Below are 25,436 nucleotides of genomic sequence, written 5' to 3'. Positions count from 1 at the left end.
ACAAACAACATTCACCTCTCATATTACCCAATATCCACTCATATAAGGCACACTAAAGAAAGTATACCAGTTAAGGTGGAAAGTAATTTGTTCTATTTGTAGTTTTCTGTGACCAGAAAAAGAACCATTCTCCTAGGGGTAAAAAGGCTTGTTAAGATAAATACACTAAATTTCACTGCAGTCATTTGTCCTATATATGACAAATTGACAAAAGAAGCAGTACATCTGTTGGAAAATACAGCTGCTTCTTGGCACGGAACTGCATCATAATAATCCAGTTGTGCTTTGTGGTTCTATAGCAGTGTATCAAAGCAGAGGGGAGGATAACCTGAGTTCATAGTCTAAACATGGGTTAAAGGTATGAGCAGGACAGGCATGAGGGGTAAACATGGAAAGCACACAGAACACTACAAGTTCTCAATAACCAAAATGGCAGAACTGTTCTCTAAGCAGCCATTCTTAAATCATGCCAGACTGCCCAGAGTTCTGATAGTTCCAGTGAAAAAGTACAAGGAAGTGTACTTTCTAGGATTTTTCATCACTTTCAAACTGACTCACCAAATGCAGTTTCTTACTCAAGAGATGGGTATGATCATATACTTTGTTTCTGAGATTCTTCATTTACCACCAGTACATTGACAGCCCAAGCATTTCTAGAAAAGTTATGCTATATCTCAACTGATCTCAGGTTCCTCAAAAGTCCTGATGTGAAGTGGCAACTTTAAATACCATATATTCATTGTAAAGTAAGGCTCAAAAAGAGATTACACACAGCTCTGTCAAAAGACACCCATATCCCAAAGAGTTACTTACCATCATATGCAAGTCTCTGCAACATTCTGCAAGTCCAAAGCCATTCTCCTTTCCACCCCAGCTCTTGGAAAAAGAGAAAAGACAGTGTTAAAACAGTGCCTAAGGTAGCTTTGTGTATAAAATATTTATGAGTATGTGTGGCTGCCTGGAACAGTGTTGAGAAGACATCCAATGTTAAAGTAAAACAAAAAGAGGGAGCAAAAAGAAGCAAGAACTCCAGTAAGACTCAAGGCAAGATGGTCTGCCTAAAGGTGATTTCTCTGAGATCAATTTCATTATTCTGTGAGGATGCTACTGAGAAGAACATAAACAGCTCCTGCAAGCAAATGTATTTTGTATGCCTGCAGTCAGACTTGCTGAAAGGTCAGTCTTGATCCATTGGGTCTTCAGTACTGTACCGTGCTTTCCATGCTCAGCCTGCTCACCTCTCACATAGGGTGGAATTACATGCTCTCCAGTTTCTTACTTTTTGATATGAGCCAAAGTGCAAAGTAGAAGATTCTGCATTGCTTACTACTACTGTACTCTGCCACCACAAAGTCTAAAAAACTCATCAACAAGTACTAGCCCCTAAGATAATAGGGGAGAATGGCTCAACTGTACACTATTATTGACTTCCAAATCCAAACCCCCAGTCATACAATTTTGCTTAAAAACTAGCCTGCATTTTCAACAGCATTTGAGATATCCATCATTTTTGCCTAATTCTGAACTCTCCCAGGGGTGGGGTGGGCACTTGTTGAAAACATTCAAGAGTAAGTGCATTAGTCCCCCGGGACAGGCATACAATTGGGGTAAATAACAGACAAACTGAAAAGCCTGGGAAGAAAGGCTGGAGCGTGCAATGCTTTGGGGAATAAGGGCTTTGAAAAGCCCTTTCCACACACTCCTGGGAATCTAGAAGGCCACATGTATGCCCAAGGTTGGGCACATTCTCAGAAAATACCTGAGAAAGCACTAAGTTCCCACATGTGAGTATTCAGATTGAAGACACCAACATACACACAGACCCCACCGGCAAAGACAGATATTTCGGTTCCAGGAGTTTAAAGCAAATCACTAGCTGACCACTAAGCTAATAGAATAGAAAATTCAATGACCACACAAAACAAAAAATTATGAAGTCAGTTCAGAAAAGTCTAAACAAACAATGACAAATCATAACAACAAACCCTGGGGAGGGGTGAGAATCTGATTTCCAGAGTTGCCACATATAATATCCAAAATGCCCATTATAGAAACATAAAGAGTGATGCCAGCAAGATGGCCGAATAAGATGTCTCTCACTGCACCCCCCACCCCTGCAATAATTTGGCATCCATTCATGGAGAAAAGTGCCTTTATGGGAGCTGTGGAAACCAGCCTCATATGCAAAGGGACCTGGGAGGAGGCATACAGACCTCAGTCCCAGCTGTGGACCCTGCAGTCGCCTGTGAACCAGCTGCAGCCACTCTCAGCAGCTGTTTGAGAGCCCGTGGAGAACACTGTCTTAAACAATCATCCAAGGATGATAAGGGTTAAAGGACAAAAGTTTTTAAAAAAATAAGAGCTAAAATAATCTGTTAATCAATACACAATATAAAAAGAGGTAAACTGCGACATTAAAAACATAAAATGGAAGGGGGATAAAAGGGTAAAGTTTTTCAGATGCAAAGTTAAGTTGTTATCAGTGTTAAAATAAAACGATTAGATCTTTTTCTAAAAACTAAATTTATTTATTTTTTTATTTATTTTTGGCTGCATTGGGTCTTTGCTGCTGCACTCGGGCTTTCTCTAGTTGCAGTGAATGGGGGCTACCGTTTGTTGCAGTGCTTGGGATTCTCACTGTGGTGGTTTCTATTGTTGAGGAGCACGGGCTCCAGGCACGTGGGCTTCAGTAGTTGTGGCTTGCAGGCTCTAGAGCGCAGGCTCAGTAGTTGTGCATGGGCTTAGTTGCTCCGCGGCATGTGGGATCTTCCCGGACCAGGGATAAAACCTGTGTTCCCTGCATTGGCAGGTGGATTCTTAACCGCTGCACTACCAGAGAAGTCCCCAAACTATTATATCGATGTTTTATGTAAGGTTCATGGTAACCACAAAGCAAAAACCTAGATTAGATACACAAAAGACGAACAGTAGGGTATGAAAGCATACTACTATGAAAAACCATCATTCACAAAGAAAGGCAGCAAGAGAAGAGAGGGACAAGGGAAATACAAAACAACAAAAAAAGAACTAGTAAGATGGCATTACTAAGTGTCTGCCTATCAATAATTACTCCAAATGTAGATGGACTGATTTTCCAATCAAAAGGCATAGACTAGCTGGATGGAAAAAAAACAAGACCCAACTATATGCTACCTACAAGACTCACCTCAGCTTTAAGGACACACACATAGGCTCAAAGTAAAAGGGATGGAAAAAGATATTTTACACAAGCAGAAACCGAAAGAGCAGGGATAGCTACTTATATCAGACAAAACAGGCTTTAACTCATAACCTGTAATGGGAGACAATTAAAGTCATTACAGAATGATCAAGGGGTCAATTCAAAGAGGATATAACAATTGTAAATTATATGGACATAATGTTGGAGCATCTAAATGTATTAAGCAAATACTAATAGATATGAAGGGAGAAACAGAGAACAACACAATAATAGTAGATGTCAGCTTCTCACTTTCAACAATGGATAGATTGTACTGAGAGAAAAATCAAGAAGGAAACATTGGATTTGAACTATACTTTAGACCAATGGACCTAGTAGGCATATGTATAACATTTTATTTAACAGCAGGATACACACTCTTCTCAAACCCACATGGAACATTCTCCTACATAGATTATATGATAGGTCACAGACAAGTCTTAGCAAATTTAAGATAGAAATCATACCAAGTATCTTTCTGGACCCCAATAGTATGAAACTGGAAATCAGTAACAGGAAGAAAACTGGAAAAATTCACAAAGATGTGGAAATTAAACAATACACTACTGAACAACCAATGGGTCAAAAGAAATCAAAAGGGAAATTAAAAACATCTCAAGACAAATGAAAATGAAAATAAAACACATGAAAACAAATGAGATGCACCAAAAGCAGTTCTAAGAGGGAAGTTTATAGGAATAAATGCCTACATTAAGAAATAAGATCTCAAATAAACCTAATTTTATACCTCAACTTGAAACTTGAAAAGGAATAAACTAAGCCTAAAGTTAGCAGAAGAAAGGAAATAACAAAGATCAGAGCAGAAATAAATGAGACTAGAAAAAACACAGAAAAAAATGAATGAAAATAAGAGCTCTTTAAAAAAAACTACTCAACAAAATAGACAAAACTTTAGCTACACTAAGAAAAGGCTGAAGACTCAAATAAATAAACTGAGAAACAAAAGAAGAGACATTATGACTGATACCACAGATACAAAGGATCATCAAGAGACTACTATGAACAAACTGTCAACAAATTGGATAACCTAGAAGAATTGGATAAATTCCTAGAAATATATAATCTACAAAACAAAATCATGGAGAAATAGAAAATATGAATAGACCAATAATGAGTAAGCAGACTGAATCAGTAATCAAAAAATACCCCAAAAAGAAAATTCCAGGACCAAATGATTTCCTTGGTGAATTACACCAAACATTTAAAGAATAACCAATCCTTCTCAAACTTTTACCAAAAAATTGAAGAGGAGGGAACACTTCCACACTCACTGCTTGAAAAATTACCATTGTTTGGCCAAAATTACCTTGATACCAAAGCCAGATAAGGACACTACAAGAACAGAAAACTACAGGCCAGCATCCCTGATGAACAAACCTGCAAAAGTCCTCAGCAAACTACCAGTAAACCAAGTTCAACAGCATATTAAAAGGAACATACACCACGATTTAAGTGAGATTTATCCCTGGGATGCAAAGATGCTTCAACACATGCAAATCAGTAAGTGTGATACCACATTAAGAGAATGAAAGACAAAAATCACATGATCATCTCAAAAGCTGCAAAAAAGCAATGACAAAATTCAACATCCTTTCATAATAAAAACTCAAAAAATGGGGTATAGAAGGAACATATCTCAACATGATAAAGGCCACATATGACAAGCCCACAGCTAACAGCATACTCAAGGATGAAAGGGTGAACCCTTTTCCTCCAAGATCAGGAACAAGACAAGGGTGCCCACTCTAACCACTCCTATTCAACAAAGTACTGGAAATACAAGCCAGAGCCAATTAGGCAAGAAAAAGAAATAAAAGGCATACAATTCAGAAAGGAAGAAGTAAAACTGTTTCCATTTGCAAATGATATGATCTTATATATAGAAAACCCTCAAGGCTCTACCAAAAAACTGTTAGAATTAAATTCAGTAAAGTTGCAGGGTACAAAATCAACATATAGAAATCACAGCGGGCGGGCAGGCAAAAAAAAAAAAAAAAAAAGAGAAATCAGCCACATCTCCATACACTATCTGAAAAAGAAATAAAGTAAACAATCCCGTTTACAATAGCATAAAAAACAGTAAAATACTTAGAAATAAATTTTACCAAGGAGGTAAAAATCTGTACACTGAAAACTATAAAACACTGATGAAAGGCATTAAAGACACAAACATCCTATGTTCATGGATTGGAAGAAATTATACTGTCAAAATGCCCACAGTACCAAAAGCAATCTACAGATTTTAATTACTGTCAAAATTTCAATGACATTTTCCCCAGAAATAGGAAAAACAATCCTTAAATTTATATGGAACCAAGAAGACCCCAAATAACTAAAGCAGTCCTGAGAAAGAACAAAGCTACAGGTATCATACTTCCTGATTTCAAACATCATTACAAAGCTATAGTAATCAAAACAGTATGGTATTAGCATATTAAAAACACACACAGACCAACAGAACATAATCAAGAGCCCAGAAATAAATCCTCACATACACAGTCAACTAATATTTGAAAGGGAGCCAATAATCAATGGGGAAAATATACTCTCTTCAATAAACGGTGCTGGGAAAACTGGATAATCAGTTTTCTGGATAACACACAGAAAAATGAAATTGGACACCCGATCTTATACCATTCAAAAAATTAACCTAAATTAAAAACTTCAACATAAGACCTGAAACCATAAAGCTCCTAAAAGAAAACACAGGGTAAAAGCACCCCAACATTGGCCTTGGTGACAATTTTTTGGACATGACACCAAAAGCAACAAAGGCAAACTTCAAACTAAAACACTTCTGCACTGCAAAAGAAACAATCAACAAAATGAAAAGACGACCTGCAGAATACGAGAAAATATCTGCAAACCATTATATCTGATAAGAAATTACTATCCAAAATATAAAGAACTCATACTGATACAACTGAATAACAATAACAAAAACCAACCATCTGATTTTAAAATGGGCAGAGGAACTGAATAGACATTTTCCCAAAGACAATATACAAATGGCCAACAGTTTCATGAAATGGTTCTCAGTATCACTAGTCATCAGGGAAATGCGAATCATAGCCACAACGATATATCACTTCACACCTGATAGAACGGCCATTTTCTTTCTTTCTTTCTTTCTTTTTTTTTTTTTTTTGTGGTACACGGGCCTCTCACTGTTGTGGCCTCTCCTGTTGCAGAGCACAGGCTCCAGACGCGCAGGCTCAGCAGCCATGGCTCATGGGCCCAGCCGCTCTGCGGCATGTGGGATCTTCCCGGACTGGAGCATGAACCTGCGTTCCCTGCATCGGCAGGCAGACTCTCAACCACTGTGCCACCAGGGAAGCCCTAGAATGGCCATTTTCAAGAAGACAAGAGATAACAAGTATTGGTGAGTATTTGGAGAAAAGGGGACCCTTGTGAGCTGTTGGTGGGAATATAAATTGGTATAGCCACTACAGAAGACAAACAGTATGGAGGTGCCTCAAAAAAAATTAAAAATAGAACTATTATATGATCCAGCAATCCCAGTTCTGGCTATCTATCCAAAAGAAAGGAAATCAGGACAAAAAGATATCTGCACTCCCATATTTACTGTAAAGTTATTCACACTAGCCAAGGTATGGAAACAACTTAAGTGTCTGTCTATTGATGAATGGATAAAGAAGATGTGCTGTACACACACACACACACACACACACACACACACACACAATGAAATATTGTTCAGCCACAAGAAAGAAGGAAATCTCCCCTTCTGTGACAACATGGATGGACCTTGAGGGCATTCTAGTAAGTGAATGAATCAGACAGAGAAAGACAATTACTGTATGGTATCATTTATATATGGAATCTAAAAAAGCTCAACACATAGAAATAGTGGTTAGAATGGTGGATGCCAGGGACTGGGGGAAACGTGGAGATGTTGGTCAAATCACACAAACTTCTACTGTGGTAATCATTTTGCAATATATTAAGTATATCAAACCATCATGTGTATACCTTTAAGTTATACAATGCTTTATTTCAATTATATCCCCATAAAACCAGAAAAAAAATAATTAATAGAAACCATTCCTGAGCAAGTCCAGACACTGGATTTAGTAGGCAAAGACTTTAAATCATCTATTTAAAATATGCTTAAAGAGCTAAATGAAATCATATACAAAGAACTAAAGGAAACCATGAGAATGATGTCTCATCAAACAAAGAATGTCAATAAAGAGTCAGAGGTTGTAAAAAAGGAAGCAAATAGAAATTCTGGAGCCGAAAAAGCACAATAACAGAAATGAAAAATTCACTAGAGTGGTTCAACAGCAGATGTAAGCAGGGAGAAAAATGAATCAATGAACTTAATTAAATATACATAATGTTAGGTGGTAATATGTGCTACAGAAAAAAAATGAAGGAAAGTGTAATAGGGAGTATGGTAGGTGTTCTAATTGGGTAGGGAAGACTTCACTGAGATGGTGGCTCTTAAGACTTAGAGAAGATAAGGGAGCAAGCCATAGAGACAACTGGGGATGTAGCTGTGCAGAGGCCCTGCAGGCAAGAGTGTGCCTGCCACTGTCCAGGAAAGCAAAGGTGCCAGTTATCTGGAATGGACTGGGGGAAAGAAATGTGAGGTGAGGTCAAAGTTTGATTTTGTACATATTATAATTGATATCCAGCAGAGATTTCTGAGAAGGCAGTAAATATACAAGTTTGAGGTTCAAGGAAAACATACAATTTTTGGAGTCAATGGTCCTTAAAACCATGAAATTGGATCAGATCACCTAGGCAGAATGTATTGATAGCTGGATAAGACACAGAGCCTGGGGTGGAGCCCTGGGCTACTCTAACACTTGTAGGCAGCAAAAGAGGAGGCACCATTCAAGTAGACATAGAAGGGCAACAATGGAGGACCAGGAGGGTGGTTTGGAAGCTAAGACTTTAAAAATGGTATTTTCAAAGAATATTTAATGCTGTAGGAAAACACTCACCATAGGTACATGGGGGGGGCAAGCAATGTTAGTTATTTTTTCTACATGGTGGTGGTTGAGGATTATTATTATTTTCTTTTTTATACTTTTTTGCATTTTCTTAATTTTCAACACTGAACATGCATCACTTTTATAAAAATTCTGACAAATTTATTTGAAAATAAATATTGGAAGGTGAAAAAAAAAAAGAATCAATGAACCAAAGACAGGTCAATTGAGATTACCCAGTCTGAAGAGCAGACAGAGAAAAAAAAAAGTAAACAGAGGTTAAGAGATCTGTGGGACTTCACCAAGTATACCAACATATACATAATGGGAGTCCAAGGAGAAGAGACAGAAAAAGGGGCAAAGAGATTATTTAAAGAAATAATGGCCAAAACATCAAATTTGACAAGACATGAATCTATAAATCCAAGAAATTCAATGAATTTCAACAGGATAAAATGACACAGATCCACAGAAAGACACATTATAATCAAATTGTCAAAGGCCAAGACAGAGAATAATCTTGAAAGCAGAAGGAGAAATGTGACTTGTTATGTACAAGGGATCCTCACAGCTGATTTTTCAACAGAAACGATGGAGGCCAGAATGCAGTGGGAAGACATATTCAAAGTGCTAAAAGAAAGTAACTGCTAATCAGATTCTATATCTGGCACAGTTATCTTTCGTAAATGTAAGAGAAGTTAACACTTTCTCAGATAAAAGCTGACAGAGCTTGTTGCTAGTAGACCTGCCTATAAGAAATGCTAAACAGGAGTCCTTCAGGCTGAAATGAAAGGACACGCCACAGTAACCTGACTCCATATGAAGAAATTAAGAACACCAGTAAGTTAATTTCATAGGTAAATATAAAAGGTATTATTAATGTATTTTTGGTTTGTAACTCCTTTTTTTCTGAGTGTTTTAAAAGACAACTACATAAAAAAGTAAATTCTACATCTATGTTGATGGGCACACAATATATAAAGATGTAATTTGTGGCAACAACATACAGTGGGAAAAAAGTGCTATACAGGAGGAAAGTTTTTGTCTACCCTTAAAACTAAGTTGGTATTAATCTGAACTAACTTTTCATTAATGAAGATGTTAGTTGTAATACACAGGGAAAACATTAATAACCAGACAAAAGATAAAACAAGAAAACATAAGACTTGAACATTAAATCAACTAGACCTAACAGATATATACATATATATAGAACAATCCACCCCACAACAGAATATACATTCTTCTCAAGTACATACAAAACAGTCTCCCATATAGACCATATGTTAGGCCACAAAACAAACTTTAAGAAACTGCTAAAAAAGAATAAAATCTTACAAAGTATCATATCCAACAACAGAAAGAAATTAGAAATCTGTAATCTGGAAAATTCACAAACACATGGAAATTAAACAATATACTGTTAACAACCAATGGGTTAAAGAAGAAATCAAAAGGGAAATTAGAAAATTCCTTAAGATGAATGAAAATGAAAACACTTCATATCAAAACTTATGGGATACATTTATGGGATAAAGCAGTGCTTAGAGGGAAGTTTACAGCTGTTAATTGCCTACATTTAATAAAGAAAGATCTCAAATCAGTAACCTAACAGTCCACCTTAAGGAACTAGAAAAACAGCAGCAAACTAAACCCAAAGCAAACATAAAGAAGGAAATAGTAAAACTGGAGCAGAGATAAATGAAACAAAATAGAAAAACAGAATCAGCTAAACCAAATTTATTTCTTTGAAAATATCAACAAAAATAGACAAACCTTTAGCTACACTGACCAAAAAAAAAGTATGTTCTTGCACTCTCAAGCTTGTTCTTTTAAAATATACATATAGGAGGAACCAGTGAAAAGGGAAAGATTTAAGACAGCTATTCTGTTAATCTTCAATAATACCCAGAACAAGTTACTTGATTTCTCTCATCTTTACCTCAAAATTGAGCCTATGCCCAGGGGCATACCTTATTTTACTGTGCTTTGCAGATACTGCTTTTTTAATTGAAGGTTTGTGGCAACCCTGCATTGAGCAAGTCTACTGGTTTTTTCATTTTTCCAACAGCATTTGCTCACTTCATGTCACTGCATCACATTTTGGTAATTCTTGCAATATTTCAAACCTTTTCATCATTATTATATTTGTTATGATGATCCATGATCAGTGAACACTGTTATTACTATTGTCATTATTTTGGGGTGCCACGAACCACGCCCATACAAGATGGCAAATTTAATGGAAAAAAAATATGTGTTCTGACTGCTCCACTGACTCGCTGTTCTACTGTATCTCTCCCTCTCCTCAGGCCTCTCTGTTCTCCGAAACACAATAATATTGAAATTAGGCCAGTTAATAAACTTACAAGGGCCTCTAAGTATTCAACTAAAAGGAACAGCTGCACATCTCTCACTTTATATCAAAAGCTAAAAATGATTAAGTTTAGTGATTCTTACACTTTGGATCCATTTCTGGAAATTTTCCACTGTTGTTACCACACTATTTTAATTCCTTTTAGCTTTATAAAAAAAAGTTAATATCCAATAGGAAGAGTACTTCCTCATTCCATTTTCAATATTTTCTTGGCTATTCCCAGGACTTCCAGTGAAGAAACATGGAATTTGCTGAAAACTGTGAAGATAAGGGATATATAAATACTTGATGCCACACAGGGGTGACAGGTAAGTCAAACCAAGGATCTGAATTTGCAAGGCAGAATAAGCTTGAAAGGCTATATATCTTCACAATTACTTTCCTTTTGTTTCGTTGTCACTACTAATTGTTTTTTAGAATACTTCAACTATTACTGTCACCACTAAATCTTTCTATCCTTTGTGATCTAATAAAAATCAAGTGCCTACGATAAGAAAGTTGTGGTAAGCTAGGATCCTTAAAAGACCATATCAAGCCAAACTTGATTCATGAAAGTCTGTGATGTTGTGACATTTCTCAGATATTACCATTATTAAATACAAAGAAACATTTCTTACAAAATTATGTAAAGTTAACATGGGAAAACACTGATGCTAGTATGTTAAGTAAATAAAGTAGGACATCAAGTTACATATACTATATGCATTCAGCTATGTAAAGAAATATGCATAAAGACTAAGAAAATGTACCAAAATGTGAAGAGTAGATACATAATTATGATAAATTTTCTTCTGTACATTTCCAAAATTTTTAAATACCAAGCACATATTTTTATTATGATGTTTGTTTTGCAGCCAACAAGATAAACCTATGGAATGTTTAAGATTCAAGGGTACTTATTAGTTAGTACTAAGAATAACTAGCTCTTTGTCCTTTTAATTATGCCCCTATATCACTTTCTCAACTACTGTGTGAGCTTTTTAAAGAAAAGAACATGTTTTATACTATATCCAGTGCAGGATTAGCCATATACTTCTTGAATGTTATCAAGTGGAAGAGTTGGGTGTGGATTCAAGGAGCTGGGTCTCAGGCTGACACCCAGGTTTGGAACATAAACCATGCTCAATCAACTCTACAAACAGCAGTTATCACATTTTACACTTCATCAGGCTTTTCCTAAAAATAATGTAACTTCTGAATCTCATCGTCCTCACCTACTCCATAGAGTTACCATATGATCCTGGCAATTAAGTAGACACCCAATAAATAACATTTATATCACCATGGCATATTTGACACCACCTCACTAGATGGGATTTGCTCAAGAATGGGGATGTATTCAGATATCAGGGAAAAGGTCTTGATGCCTTTGGGATGGAACTATAAGAATCTGGTAAGACTTTGTAACTTTGCCCAATAGGACAGATTAAAACCAATGGTTATCAAAGTATGATCCCTGGACTAGCAGCCTCAACATCCCCTGGAAACTTATTAGCAAGGCACATTACTGGGCTCTGCCCTAGGCCTACTGAATCAGAAATAGGGATTGCGGGAATTGAGGTAAAGGGGTATGAGCAGACAGGGGAGGGAGACTAACCTATGCTTTAATAAATCGACTCTTTCTCATGCATGCTCGAGTTTGAGAACCAGTGTCCTAGACCCTCACAAAAATCAACCAACTGGCTCTTAACTGACTCAAGTCTTCCTGGAGAACTTCTGCTATATTTGCAGTTCACTAATATCTGTGCATAGTCACAACTGGCTCACATCACTGGGTTAACTGAGTCACTAAAAAACTATCATGAGAAAATGGTTAAAAATAATCTTGTATTTCCAAATCCAAGAAAATATGCGCAAATTTTAAGGGAGGTTCCATCTGGATGAATATCAGGTGATTAACATTCTCTTTATACTTTCCTATACATCCTAGAATTTTTGCAATACATATTACATTTATAATCACACAAAAATGATTTTAAAGTAACCATGCACCTAAAAATAGCCTGAAACTTGAGTTGCATGACTTGTGAGGCAACCATTTATTATTCAGCTTTTAAAAAGTCAGCCCTATCAACTTTCTTCCAAGAAAGCTTTCTAGCAATGGCTACCTCTCTCAAACCTGAGTATGTATTATCAGTTTGCCTCTACAAACACTGGACAATAGTTTGACTAAGCTGAATTTAACATGAGCCTTTTTGCCTTCAATTAACAATCTTTACCACCACAGACCAATTACTGAGCACAGCTAAGAACCCTACATTTTATTTTATTCTGAAAATACTCTTTAGATATAACTAAATTCTCACATGAGAAAACTGCTATTAGAGCTAATAAGGTAGGCCAGGACTCATAATCCAGATCTTTTATTGCAGCTAATGTTTCCCTCTAAGTAGAATGTGATTCTAAACTTTCTTTCCAGAAGAGAAGTAGCCATTTTTGAACAGAGAGATTCTCTTTGTGAGCAGAGATTCATGAAATCCCTCAAAATTACTTCATAAAATTGAGAATACTTCCTAGGATTTTTGGGGTAACTTAGTTAAATGGGCCCCAATAGTTCTACTCAATTAGGCCAGTAAAGTTAACTTACGGATTCCTATTCATTTTGACACTGCAAGAAACACCTGTGAAAAGGAATAACAGGGTCCAACTTCTGTGTCCTTACAACTCTTCACCCGTGACTCACCTCTGCCAAATGCTGCAGCCGGGTTAGCAGTGGGGTTCTCTTGTCAGATCCAAGGCGTGTGATATAATTTGATCTTTTGCTAAATACGTACAGAAGGTTGAGGACTGCCAGCACCACTTGCATATCAGAAGAAGCCAATAAAGTTGTCAAATGCTACAGGGGACAAAAATGGGGGGGGAAGTTCATGGTATTAGGCATACAAGACTTTGAAAACTTGAAATGCCATGGATTTATAAAGCTATCAAGAAGTTTAACAACACAAAAAAATTTATAAATATTTGAGCACCTACAACATGTAACCTCATGCCCAAGCAGCTTGCAATCTGGCAGCAAGCCAGAAAGTCCAATTTAAGTTAAAAAAATGTGAACAGTTCAAAATTACATAGGTGTCTCCACAGGAAGAAACAGATTACAAAAGGGACAAATGTAATATTTTAATACATAGCAGAACTCAAGAACATTACGTTTCCAACTAGACTAAAAGTACAGACTAAGATAATTTTATGTTCCTTCTGTATCCTTTATAACAAATACAAAATTGGAATTAATTAAAACACAGGGTTCTTCATATAGAAACTAAAAATAACAACAGCTGGTGGCACTTATGACTGTTATAATACAGTGTATGTAACAATAACCCAAGAGTAACTATTTTTGCTTTTTAATACAATCAAAATTCACCAATATATTGAAACATTTGGTTAGTGTTAAAATCAGTATGTAATTTAGCTGGAAATGAACCAAAGTATTTCTGGTTGTTGATTATCCACAGAAGGCTATGGATTTCCTTTTGCAGCTTATCTATTTCATCTTCAACAGACTGCTTAGCCATCCCTTACTTAAAACTTCAGGTACTAGGTCTTTAGTTCAGTTATTCTACTTCTCTTCTTAAGCCATTTACTTTCTATCTGTTTGTTCTGATTCTGATTCTGTTTCTTTAATGAAGACTTAGGAAAAGTAACACATAACAACAGGGCACTAAATCAAGTGATACTTGGGGCTGCTCTGATAACCTGGGACCAAGATCAATTCCTGTAATTTCCCAAGAATACATCAATACATGTATTACATTCTCATTAATTTCTTAAATCTTAAAAGGCAAGGTGAAGGTGACAGTGAAGAACCTTCCCATCAACCCTGCGAAGGGTATCTTTAGCCAAGAAACATCCTACCATTGTCTTTGACATTGAAAACCCCAGAACTCCATAATGAAAAGGAAAGAATCATCAGAACGAAAGAACAATTTCCTTATTCTGGACATGAACAATTCTAGTTAAGAACAGATCACATAGGCTTGAACCTCTCCTACCTCTATGGAACTATACAGATGCCGGGAAAAGCTGTACTCAATGAGCAAGGCTGTGAAGTTCAACACAGCCAAGAGAAGCATCTTCAGTTGTTCTCTTTCTGGCCTATCACACACAAGCATCCATGACATATTCTCCACTGTCTGTCCAGCGTCCGCCAGAATTCCATCGAAGCGGTCCAACAGATCCACCCAGTGATATAACTCGCACTGGAGAGGGGAAGAGAAAGAGCAAGATGTAACAATAAGGTAAAAGTACTGTGTGGGTACTTTGTAGCTGAGCTTTGCTGCAATGGATTGCTAAGCACGACACCTAGACAAGTTTACTTCCCACCTTTGCTTCTCTTCAATCCCCCACCAGTACAGAAACCTATGAGAAAGATCATACTCTGAGCCACATGGACCCGAGTTCATTGCTATATCTATCAAAACATACATGTGCTAACACTGGGAGATACCACAAAACCCCCACAGCTAGGTCTTCAAAAAGGAGAATTCTGGCTACCTCTGAGGTCTGAAAACACAAGGACTTTCCCTGCCAGAATCCACTTTATCTGAAGTGCTCATTTTTAGAGTTATCCAAAGAAGAGTCTTTTAAGCTAAGAGGAAAAATCCTGAGACTATCTCAAACTCATATTGTCAGTCAAACTAAAGGAATTTTGTGGTTGAGATTCTTTATCATCACCTGTATAAACATTCTTCATCCTTGGCTAGCAAAATTTTCCTTTAACATTTCTTTCAAAATTTCCTTGGCAACCATTCACAGGCTAAAAATTACTGGTCTAGAGCTGTGCCAGACACACACTAGATGCTTATTAAGTGATTGCTGAATAAGGCTACCTCATTTTGGTTTCTCTTTTGGGAGCATGGGTTTACATACCTTTCCAATGTTCCATGTTTTGATCTGCTGCAGTTCCAAGAGAAGTTGCTCATCATTACAAACTTTGAGTTTGTCTATTAAGGCTCTGCAGTCTGCAGGCTGAGAAAAACAAACAGGTATTCACAAAAGGGTGTTTTGGAGTATGAGGGAGACACAACAAGGAAGAATAGGAAAAAAACCCCTTATGTCAACACACTCAATGATTTAACTTCTGATAGAACGCACTACTTAAGTGGAAATTTGCCAGACGATCATTTGAGATTAATACAGAAATCTTATAATGAAACAATCCATCTGTGTATTTTTTTAAAACCTGGATGAACCTGTAGATGTAGACAAACTACTTGGAAGTGTACAGACAACAGAAATAAAGGAAAACAAGCTAAATATCAATAAAAACAAAATGAAGGAATCTGTATCAGTCTGAAAGTTAACCAGAATACCTGATAAGAAATGTTCAATTAGAGGAACACTGAGGAGCCCTAGTGAATTCACAAAGGTGAAGATTAGCACTGGCTATATTTTTCTGCAACATTAAACCGTCCAATTATAGGAGGCAAAGAATTTCTGAACTGTGTAAAACTAGGACTCCATTCTTACTTGGGGTTTCCCTTTCCATATTTTCCTGCTCTGTTTTACTGATGAAAGGGCCTGTTTTTCAGGTAACAAGGTGTGGATTCAGAGTTCATAGTAAGTTTCTGAAAGTGGAGCTGGTGGTGGGGGGGATGGGGACTGGGACAGAGGTGCTTCTATTAATGGATGGCAGCTGGAAGTGATTACACTTGCTCTTTGACTCTGTAAAGCAGTATGGTATCCTAGGAATGGGCCTAGATTTGGAACCAAACAAATTTGGGTTCAGTTTTTTGCTTGATGTTTACAAAGTTGTTTGATCATGAGCAAATCCAACCTCTTAGCCACAGTTTTCTTACCAGAAAAAAGACCTAAGAACCACCTTGGAAATGTGAAGCTCAAGTGTTTGCATAAAGCACTTATCTCACATAATAGGAGCTTAAATACTGAAAGACAGCTTACTGTTACAAAGAGCACGGACTTTAGAATTAGGTAGTTGGTAAGCTACCTCTTTGAATCTCAGTATCCTCTTCTGCAAAATGAATTTAACATGACCTATTTACCCAGCAATGTTGTGAGATTTAAACTAGGGGCATTTTCAGCAGCCAAAATGGAACGTGGAACAACAGGGGCTTAAGGGCAAATTTTTTTTAAGCTAAGTTTGAAACCTTTTCTCTCTCTAAAGTAAGCATTATTAAGAGCTATCTCAAATTCCTGTGGTAATTAAAGGCATGTAAAATTCTTGGCATAAAACCCTACAACAAACCAGACCTGCACTTTTTCTTCCTCTCCTTGAAGTCATACAGGTTGAGGGAGAGAAGTAGTAGAAACAGATAACAAAGGAGTGTGAACCACCTGCTCATGCAGTTCACTTGTGCCTTCTGGACCTACCTGGGCCTACTATCAAATATACCACTTCAATTTCTAATGGATTGCAACGATGCAGATCCAATTTTATGATTCTGTGGGTTAGATAATACCCAGTTCATGACAAACATTTGGGTCCTGTAATCATCTGGTATCTCATAATCAGGCATTCAGTCTTTATCAAGGTCCAGTAGCAAGCCAGAAGCTGCTTTTCTGAATGTCAGAATAGCTGTTGGCAGAGAATAGCACGGCCAAACTCTACCCCCTAGATCTTAAGCTGTGATTCTCCTATTGGGGCTTGCCAGAGGCATCCCACAGCATCTTTGGCTGACACTTAAGTCAGACACCTGGATCTACTAGGCCATAATGTCCACGGAGTAGGGCAGCTTACATCATAGCCTGAACCTTCTGCAGTCTTCTCTAGATCCAAACACTACTATCACTTTAGAAGTTATCCAGTAAATGGATCAAAACAGCATGCCTAAATGTAATACATGCTGGCTCCAAAATCAAAAGAGGCACCCCATACACTGTTCCTCTTTCTTCATGGTGTGTGGTACAAGGTGCAAAAACATGTCTCTCACTTTAGAAGGGAAATTTTGACATTTCCCAGACCTCTGAACCCCTAGAAAATTTCCTGACGTGGCAGGCCCTCAACCTTCAAAGGGCACTCTCTAGCACATATATGTCTAAGGCATCTAAAGTGCTTGTGCTTTCTGTTCACAAGCCCCAGTTAGCATAACAGCATCAATTTAACGTACCAGCACCATGTTGTTTCATCAGGAGTATCAAGATCCCTATGGACGTTGTGGTCTGCAGAATGCACCAGGGACAAAAGTGTATCTTTACTGTCTTGTCCCTGCTGCATAAATGCAAACTGAGTGTGATTTTCCTTACTCATGGTAGTGCAAAACAAAGCACTTGCCAGTTCAATGGCTGCATACCAACTGCCATGGTTTATATTGATTTGCTCCAATAAAGATGTCAAATCTAGGGAAAAAATCTTCCGCACAGCTGCCGATACATAAAGTGAGCAATAAATATCTTTCTTGTGCAGTCACTATGGAAAACAGTATGAAGGTTCCTCAAAAAATTAAAAACAGAACTACCATATGATCTAGCAATTCCACTTCTGGGTATTCATCTAAAGAAAATGAAAACACTAACTTGAAAGGATATATGAACCCCCATGTTCATTGCAGCATTATTTATAATAGCCAAGATATGGAAACACCCAAGTGTCCATCGATGAATGGGTAAGAAGATGTGGTACATATATACAATGAGATACTATTTAGCCATAAAAAAATGAAATCTTGTCATTTGTGACAATATGCATGAACCTTGAGGGCATTGTGCTAACTGAAATAAGCCAGGAATTTGTACATAAGTGTGACTCCAAGAACAAATCTATAACAATCTACTAGGTAAAGGAAGAAGAAATTGAATTTCTCTGATTATCTACAAGGTTGAATTATCCTGGAAGTTAAATGACTTCAGGCAAGTTTTCTTTTTGCTCTTCAGTCTCCAAAAAATTTGAGTATGTTAACTGTCAAAAATTCTAGATGCCAAAACATATCAAAAACAAAATGAAAAGGAAATAAACAGGTATGTAAAATGAATATACTCAATATGTATGGCATTCAATAAGAAACTGACGTTCCAATGTCAAATACAAAATAAAACAGCAAGAGCAGACAACTAATATAAGGCCAATAAGTGTGAAAATATATGTATTAATACATGCAAATCAGAACAGTGAAATATTTTTTCTCCACCTATTAACAAAAATTTAAACAATAATCTGCAATGCTGGAGAGGATGTATGAAGACAGCACTTCTTATACTCATTAGTATAACACTGAATGAAAAGGGCAGGAGAACTGCCCATGCAATACTGGAATAAATATCAATAGTGATACCCTTGGGTGATACTTGCCAGGTAGTTACAGTTTTTAAAAAACCAAGTGGCCTGTATTTAGAAAATGAACCAACTAATTATGTGCCAGATACTTTGCTGAGCAGCTGCCTCACATCAAGGAGGGAGGAATTTTCAACCCCATTTTACAGCTGTGGAAACCAGGCAAGTTAACTCTCAGACACAAAAATCTAGTAAGATTCAAACCCATGTCTAATTCCAAAGCTTGTGCTCCTTGAACTACAGCACATGGGGTCTATGGGAGTGTCATAACAATACAATACTGTCTTAATTTCAGAACGCAGTTTAAGCAGGCCAATAGAATATTGGACAGAAGCTGGAATTTCTACTGCTGACATAGGATCAACTGACATGGCCACCCAATACACAGGTTAATATAAGTTAAGCTGAACTGTATGATTAAGAATCAGTAATAAAGAAAGCTAAAACACTGGCCTCACAAGAAATCTAGTGAGAAAGGTGTTACCACTTTAATTTTCTAGATAATAAAATTGAGAAAGATCCCGCAAATACAGACAGAATTTGAATCCATACTTGCTCTTTCCACTATACCATGCTGCTTTTCAATGTACAGAAACAGCAGCCAGACAGCCTACTTCAGGTACATATAGCTATAAACTGTTTAGTGCTCACTTTCCACTGATCACTAGCTTATTCACCTTGTTAACCAAGGGAAGTTCAAAAGAAAATTTGTTTCAAGACAAGTTGCTGTTTTACTGCACTGTGTATGTAAGTGATGATATATTTGGAAGATCAATATGAGTGAACTGACTGCAAAGATTTTTTTTCTGAAATGAAAAAACAGGCAAACTTTTGGATACTTACAGCCTCAGTAGGTGTCTTTTTCAGTTTAGTCCTGTCTACTTTCATGTTTTCGATTTTCAGTTTTATGATCTGAAAAGAAATTCCCCCAAAAGTGAGAACTTAAAGCTGCAAGCTTGAGCTCTACATGCTTGGACATAGACAATATAGAACAAAGAGCATGCAAAATGTTTAAAGTAAACTTGGAGTTATGATGCAGGCCAACTCAGAGGCACAGATACGAGGTAAGGAGTGGTAAACAATCTCTCCAAATAAAACTGGCCCACATTCAAGTTACACAAGCCTGTAACCAATTTAAGCCAAAATTAAAATGCCCCCCACCACCTGACCTCTCAAACTCATACTTGAAAGTAAGAGTAAAATGTTTTAACACACCTCAGGATGGAAAAATTCACCATATCCTGCAGTTTTTTGGAAAACTCAGCAATTCCACTTCTGGGAATTTACCCAAAGAAAATCATAAGAATGTATATAAATATTTAATCACAATAATCCATACTGCATGACCATGTATAACAGTGAAGAAGTGAAAAGGATCAAATATCCAAAATAGGATTGGTTTAAAACAGACTATTACACAGCTGTTAAAAACACTGCACACAATTACATAACAGCAAAGCTGTTCATGGTGAAATAAAAAGGTTACAAGACAGAATAAATAGTATAAACCCATGTTTAAAGAAAACAGCTTAGAAGGGGTATGCATCAAAATGTTAATTCAATCTAAGCAAAAGGATTATGTATGATTGTTTTACCTGTGCTTTTCTGTATCTTTTACTGTTTTAATCCATAAAAATATGTCATAAAAACAAAGGAAACAAGATACTTTTTTTTTCATTAGAAAATGAGGTATAAGACTCCCACTAGAAATATCCTGAGCACAGAACACAATCATTTTACTAAGGTCCATTAAGATGCTCCGGCCAAGGCAAAGGAAGAAATAAAGGTTTCCCCCATTAGCAACTAGCACATATGCAGAGGAAGAGGTGAACTGCAGGGCTCTTTACCTCTAATCATGTATTTTCTATACAGCAGTCACTGGGGGTCAATGTCCCTCCTCCAAGAAGGCTGGCATAATATAAAGCTGACCAAGCACAAGTATAAATTTTAGGCAGCTTTTGGTCTATAGTTAGTCCGACATGCTCGGTATTTTGGAAATAACATGTATTTGTCTGTATGGCTGGCATCCACTCAACCAATGGGCATTCAGAAAGAGCTGGTATAAAATCCAGAATATGTTCTAAAATGTTGCTGTAGGGATCATTCCTGAAGAAATAAAGATGTTTCCCCTCTAAAGTTCACATTTAGGGTATGTGATTCCAGATTACTTTTTTTTTTTTTTTTTTTTTCCGGTATGCAGGCCTCTCACTGTTGTGGCCTCTCCCGTTGCGGAGCACAGGCTCCGGACGCACAGGCTCAGCGGCCATGGCTCACGGGCTTAGTTGCTCCGCGGCATGTGGGATCTTCCCGGACCAGGGCACGAACCCGTGTCTCCTGCATTGGCAGGCGGATTCTCAACCACTGCGCCACCAGGGAAGCCCCCAGATTACTTTTTTAAAAAAATTACCTCATCATCTAAGAGAAAATAAGCAAGATGCCTTCTGCCAACAACTTCCAAATATCTAAAATGAGGCCAACAGGATTCTGGCAACAATCTGATATATGTACTGGAAACTATAAGTGAGCTACTTATACACTTACTCTCAGGTTTGCTTTGTGTCACAAAACCTCACACCCATTACTTAGAGCAAGTGGCTGTCACATCATTGTGGCTGTAGTCATTTGTGGGAGGCTATTACATTGCCTCAGCTACAGGAAGTAGCAGTTACCTCCAACACCATACAACCCGAATCATGGAATACTCTCCCTCCAAAATTAGGAGCAAAGTAAGAAGGTCTGCTCTCTCCAGTTTCATTCAACACAGTGTTGGAAGTTCTAGCCACTGAAATAAGGTAAAAAAAAGGAAGTACAGGTATACAGATCAGAAAGGAAGAAATAAAACTGTCCTTATTTGCAGGTAACAAAGGATTATCTAAGTATAAAATCCCAAGGAGTCTACAAAAAACTTCCCAGAACTAACAAGTGATCTCAGCAAAGTTGTAGAATACAAGATAAACATACACAGGTCAATCATATTTCTGTATACTGGCAATGGACATGTGGGCTCAAACTTTACAACACCGCTCATAATTGCTCAAAAAAATTGAAATACTTAGGCGTAAATATAACAAAGCATGTATAGGCCTTGTATGCTAAAACCCACAACATGTTGATTTAGAAAATCAAGACCTAAAAAATATGAAGTGATATACTATGTTCATGGACTAAGAAGACTCATATTAAAGACAATGGAACTACAATAGCTCAAACAATTTTGAAAAAGGAGAGGGAATCACTATCCAATTTTAAGACACACACACACACACACACACACACGCAGAGCTACAGTAGTCAAGACTGTATACACAGTAATAGAGGAGGGATAAACACATATTGCAATGGACCAGAATAGAGAACCAAGAAATAGACCCACACAAATATGCCCAACTGATTTTTGACAAAGGCAAAAAAGCAAGACAATCAAAGGATATTTTTATCAACAAATAGTGCCAGACCAAGTAGACATCTATAGGCAAAAAGCTGAACTCTGACCTCAGTCTCATATTTTATATAAAAATTAACTCAAAATGGATCATGTGGCAAGGATGTGTAGAAAGGGAACTCTTGTGCACGGCTGGTGGGAATGTAAATTGGTGCAGCCACTATGGAAAACAGTAAGGAGGTTCCTCAAAAGATTAAATATATGATCCATCAATTCCACTTCTGGATATTTATACAAAGGTAAAGAAAAAAAACTAACTTGAAAAGATATATGCATTCCCATGTTTACTGCAGCATTACTTACAATAGCTAAGACATGGAAGCAACTTAAGTGTCCACTGATGGATGAATAGAGAAAATGTGGCTGTAGATAGATAAAATGTACATCACATTTTATGTTTTTATATATATATTAAAGATATATAAAATGTAACATTATTCAGTCTTACAAAAAAGAAGGAAATCTTGTCATCTGCGATAACATGAATGGACCTTGAGGGCATTATGCTAAGCGAAATAAGCCAAACAGAGAAAAGACAAATTCTGTATGATCTCACTTATATGTGGAATCTCAAACAAACAAAACCCCCAAAAACCAAAAATACAAAACTTACAGATACAGGAAACAGATTGGTGTTTGCCAGAGGCAGGGGTTGGGGGGTGGGGTGGGTAAAACAGATGAAGGTAGTCAAAAGGCACAAACTTCCAGGTATAAAACAAAGAAGTCATGTGGATATAACGTGCAGCATGATGACTATAGTTAATACTGTATTATATATTTGAAAATTGCTAAGAGCAGATCTTAAGAGTTCTTATCACAAGAAAAAAAAATTGTAACTATGGTGATGGGTGTTAACTAGACTTACTGTGATCGTTTCATAATATATACAAATATGGAATCATTATGTTGTATACCTGAAACTAATATAATGTTAAACGCCAATTACATCTCAAAAAAGAAAAAAAAAAGGATGATGGACTTAAATATAAAACTATAAAATCTACTGGGAGAAAATATTTGCAAACCATACATACTATCTAGAATATATAAAGAACTCTTGAAACCCAAAAACAACAACAAAAATCCTCCAGAACAAGAGCACAGACTAAAACTTGTGCAAATAACCAACTCACAATTTTACTGGTTTAAAAAAATATAGATGAAGTCACTGGCAAATCTTCACACAAATATGTATCTCACTTTAACTAAAGTTATTTTGACTTATTCTGTACCATTCAAGGGTCTGGGTTGAAAACAATAGACTCTGGCTAACTAAAGCAAAAATGTGATTTACTGGAAGGGTAACTGATAGCTCACGCAATCAACAGGAAAGCTTAGAGATCCACATTCAGAAAACAGACGGAACCAAGGAAGCTAGGCATCCTGGAACTACAGCCAAAGACCTCCCACAGACACAGCTTAGTTGGGGGTGCCTATGCTGCCAACAATGGACTCTGGATGCCTAGAAACTACTGCTGGTGGCAGTACCATTTCTAAATGGTCTCAGGTATTTGCATCAGTGGCTCTAGATGCACTGTCCCAAGTGTGAGCATCTGATTGGTCAAGCTGAGGTCCCATGCCTATACTCTAGCTGTCAAGGTTCTGGGAGAGCCAGTGCATTTGGCTTTTTCAGTTTCCACATTGTTCAGGTTCCAAACTTTTCATAAACAGATTCAGATGATAAGCACCCAAATAAAAAAAAAAACAAGCCAAAACAAATGAATGATCAAGCACACGTTCCCATAACAAGTACAATGTTAACCTGGCCTCTCTAATTTTGTTGCAAGAAATACCCATAGTTTAAAAAAGAAAGATATCACTGCCTGTGAGACATTAAGAAAATTCAAGTCTTTTTTGTTCCTGTTCTATTTCTAAGCTGGTTTCACAGTAGGAAGACAGAATACTTCTTGAGTGCCCACTACAAACCAGGTAATACTTAGGCTGGTGTTTCTCAAAGCATTCTAGAGCATCTTGCTCCATGAAGACTAGGTTCCAGTAATTTCGGAAATGTTACAAATTTCTCTTCCTTTAGGACAGTCACATGGCTGACTGACATTACTAACAGCTCCAAGAAATCCCAGTAAAGTAAACTAATGAAGACATAGAAACATTTTTCCTCCAGGTGGCATCTATTGAAAGTCCAATTTAAGAATCCCAAAGAATACACTTTGAGACATGCTGCTCAGGGGCCTCATATTTGTCTTTCCTACAATCTTCACCATTTAAGCCAAGTTCTTTCCCCATTTACAGATAGAAAACTGAGGCTCAGAGAAATTCAGGACCTTGCCTGGTTAGTGAATGTTGGCTCCAAGATCTAAATCCAGGCCCTTCTGACTCCCAAGTCCATGCTTCAATAACATGCTGTTCACTTTATTTACTAGTTTTATTACAACAATAAATGCTTGCAGATGAAAATACAAATTTGTGACAAATTCCTCTACACTGTTGGATCCTATTGTTCAAAAAAATATTGTAAGAGAGGAAGCTGGAGCACAAGGTGAAAAGCTATTATCAATCTCACTAATGATGGAAGAGTAACTAGAGAATGAGTTCTACCTAATGCTTAGAAGTTAAACAGATGAAAATCCCATTACATAAGAAAGTCTCTAACAAAAAGAAGTTAATTCTAAACAAGTCCCTGGAAATAGCCTACTGCCTTTGTTGGGTCAGACCAGAACTCTGTGCACCAAGCAATCTCTACACATAATAAATATTTCTTCCTAAACTTAGGTTAGAAAGATCAACTTTCAGAAAACTAATGAATTATTATGAATCACCATCTGTAGCGATTACCATTACACTTAAATACTTCCATTTAATTAACCATTTCTTTCTTCACTCCTTCATTCCCCCCAACTTCACTTATCTTTGAAGTTTGAATCTTGGTTTTATAGGGTTTACATCAAGACAAGAGGGTACAATTAAAGCACACTGAGGGAAGTCACTCTTTAAAGGGTAACTCACTCTGTAGTAATCACCTCCGGTTGAGCAAATTTAGAATGACTTTCAATACTGAAATCAGCTTAAGGGCAGAGGACACCTATAGTTCCAAATCTGGGTCAACAGCAGTTGAGTACAGTGGTGGACTAGCCTTACTATTCAAAGTATGGTTGAAGGATCAGCGGCACTGATATCACCTGGGAGTTATTAAAAATGCAAAATCTCAGGCCCCACCCAGATGTGAAGAA

General features: G+C 37.1%; 1 protein-coding gene across 13 annotated transcripts in view; it reads right to left on the bottom strand.

Moving 5' to 3' along the window:
* HUWE1 (HECT, UBA and WWE domain containing E3 ubiquitin protein ligase 1) overlaps nt 1–25,436 on the bottom strand; it is a 141,549-nt gene that overhangs the window by 94,354 nt on the left and 21,759 nt on the right. For all 13 annotated transcript variants that reach the window (XM_059049730.2, XM_067023828.1, XM_067023823.1 and 10 more), the window contains 5 exons: nt 19,650–19,718; nt 15,449–15,547; nt 14,572–14,778; nt 13,263–13,415; nt 814–876 (listed from right to left, as the gene is read on the bottom strand). In XM_059049730.2, coding sequence (XP_058905713.1) covers nt 814–876; nt 13,263–13,415; nt 14,572–14,778; nt 15,449–15,547; nt 19,650–19,694 — 567 coding nt within the window. In that variant the 5' untranslated portion in view covers nt 19,695–19,718. The remainder of the gene's footprint in view (nt 1–813; nt 877–13,262; nt 13,416–14,571; nt 14,779–15,448; nt 15,548–19,649; nt 19,719–25,436) is intronic.

The sequence above is a fragment of the Kogia breviceps genome, chromosome X (genome assembly GCF_026419965.1).
Source record: "Kogia breviceps isolate mKogBre1 chromosome X, mKogBre1 haplotype 1, whole genome shotgun sequence".
Classification (NCBI taxonomy): domain Eukaryota; kingdom Metazoa; phylum Chordata; class Mammalia; order Artiodactyla; family Physeteridae; genus Kogia; species Kogia breviceps.
The sequence above is the reverse complement of the archived record's forward strand: the minus strand, read 5'-3'. Positions and strand labels throughout refer to the sequence as shown.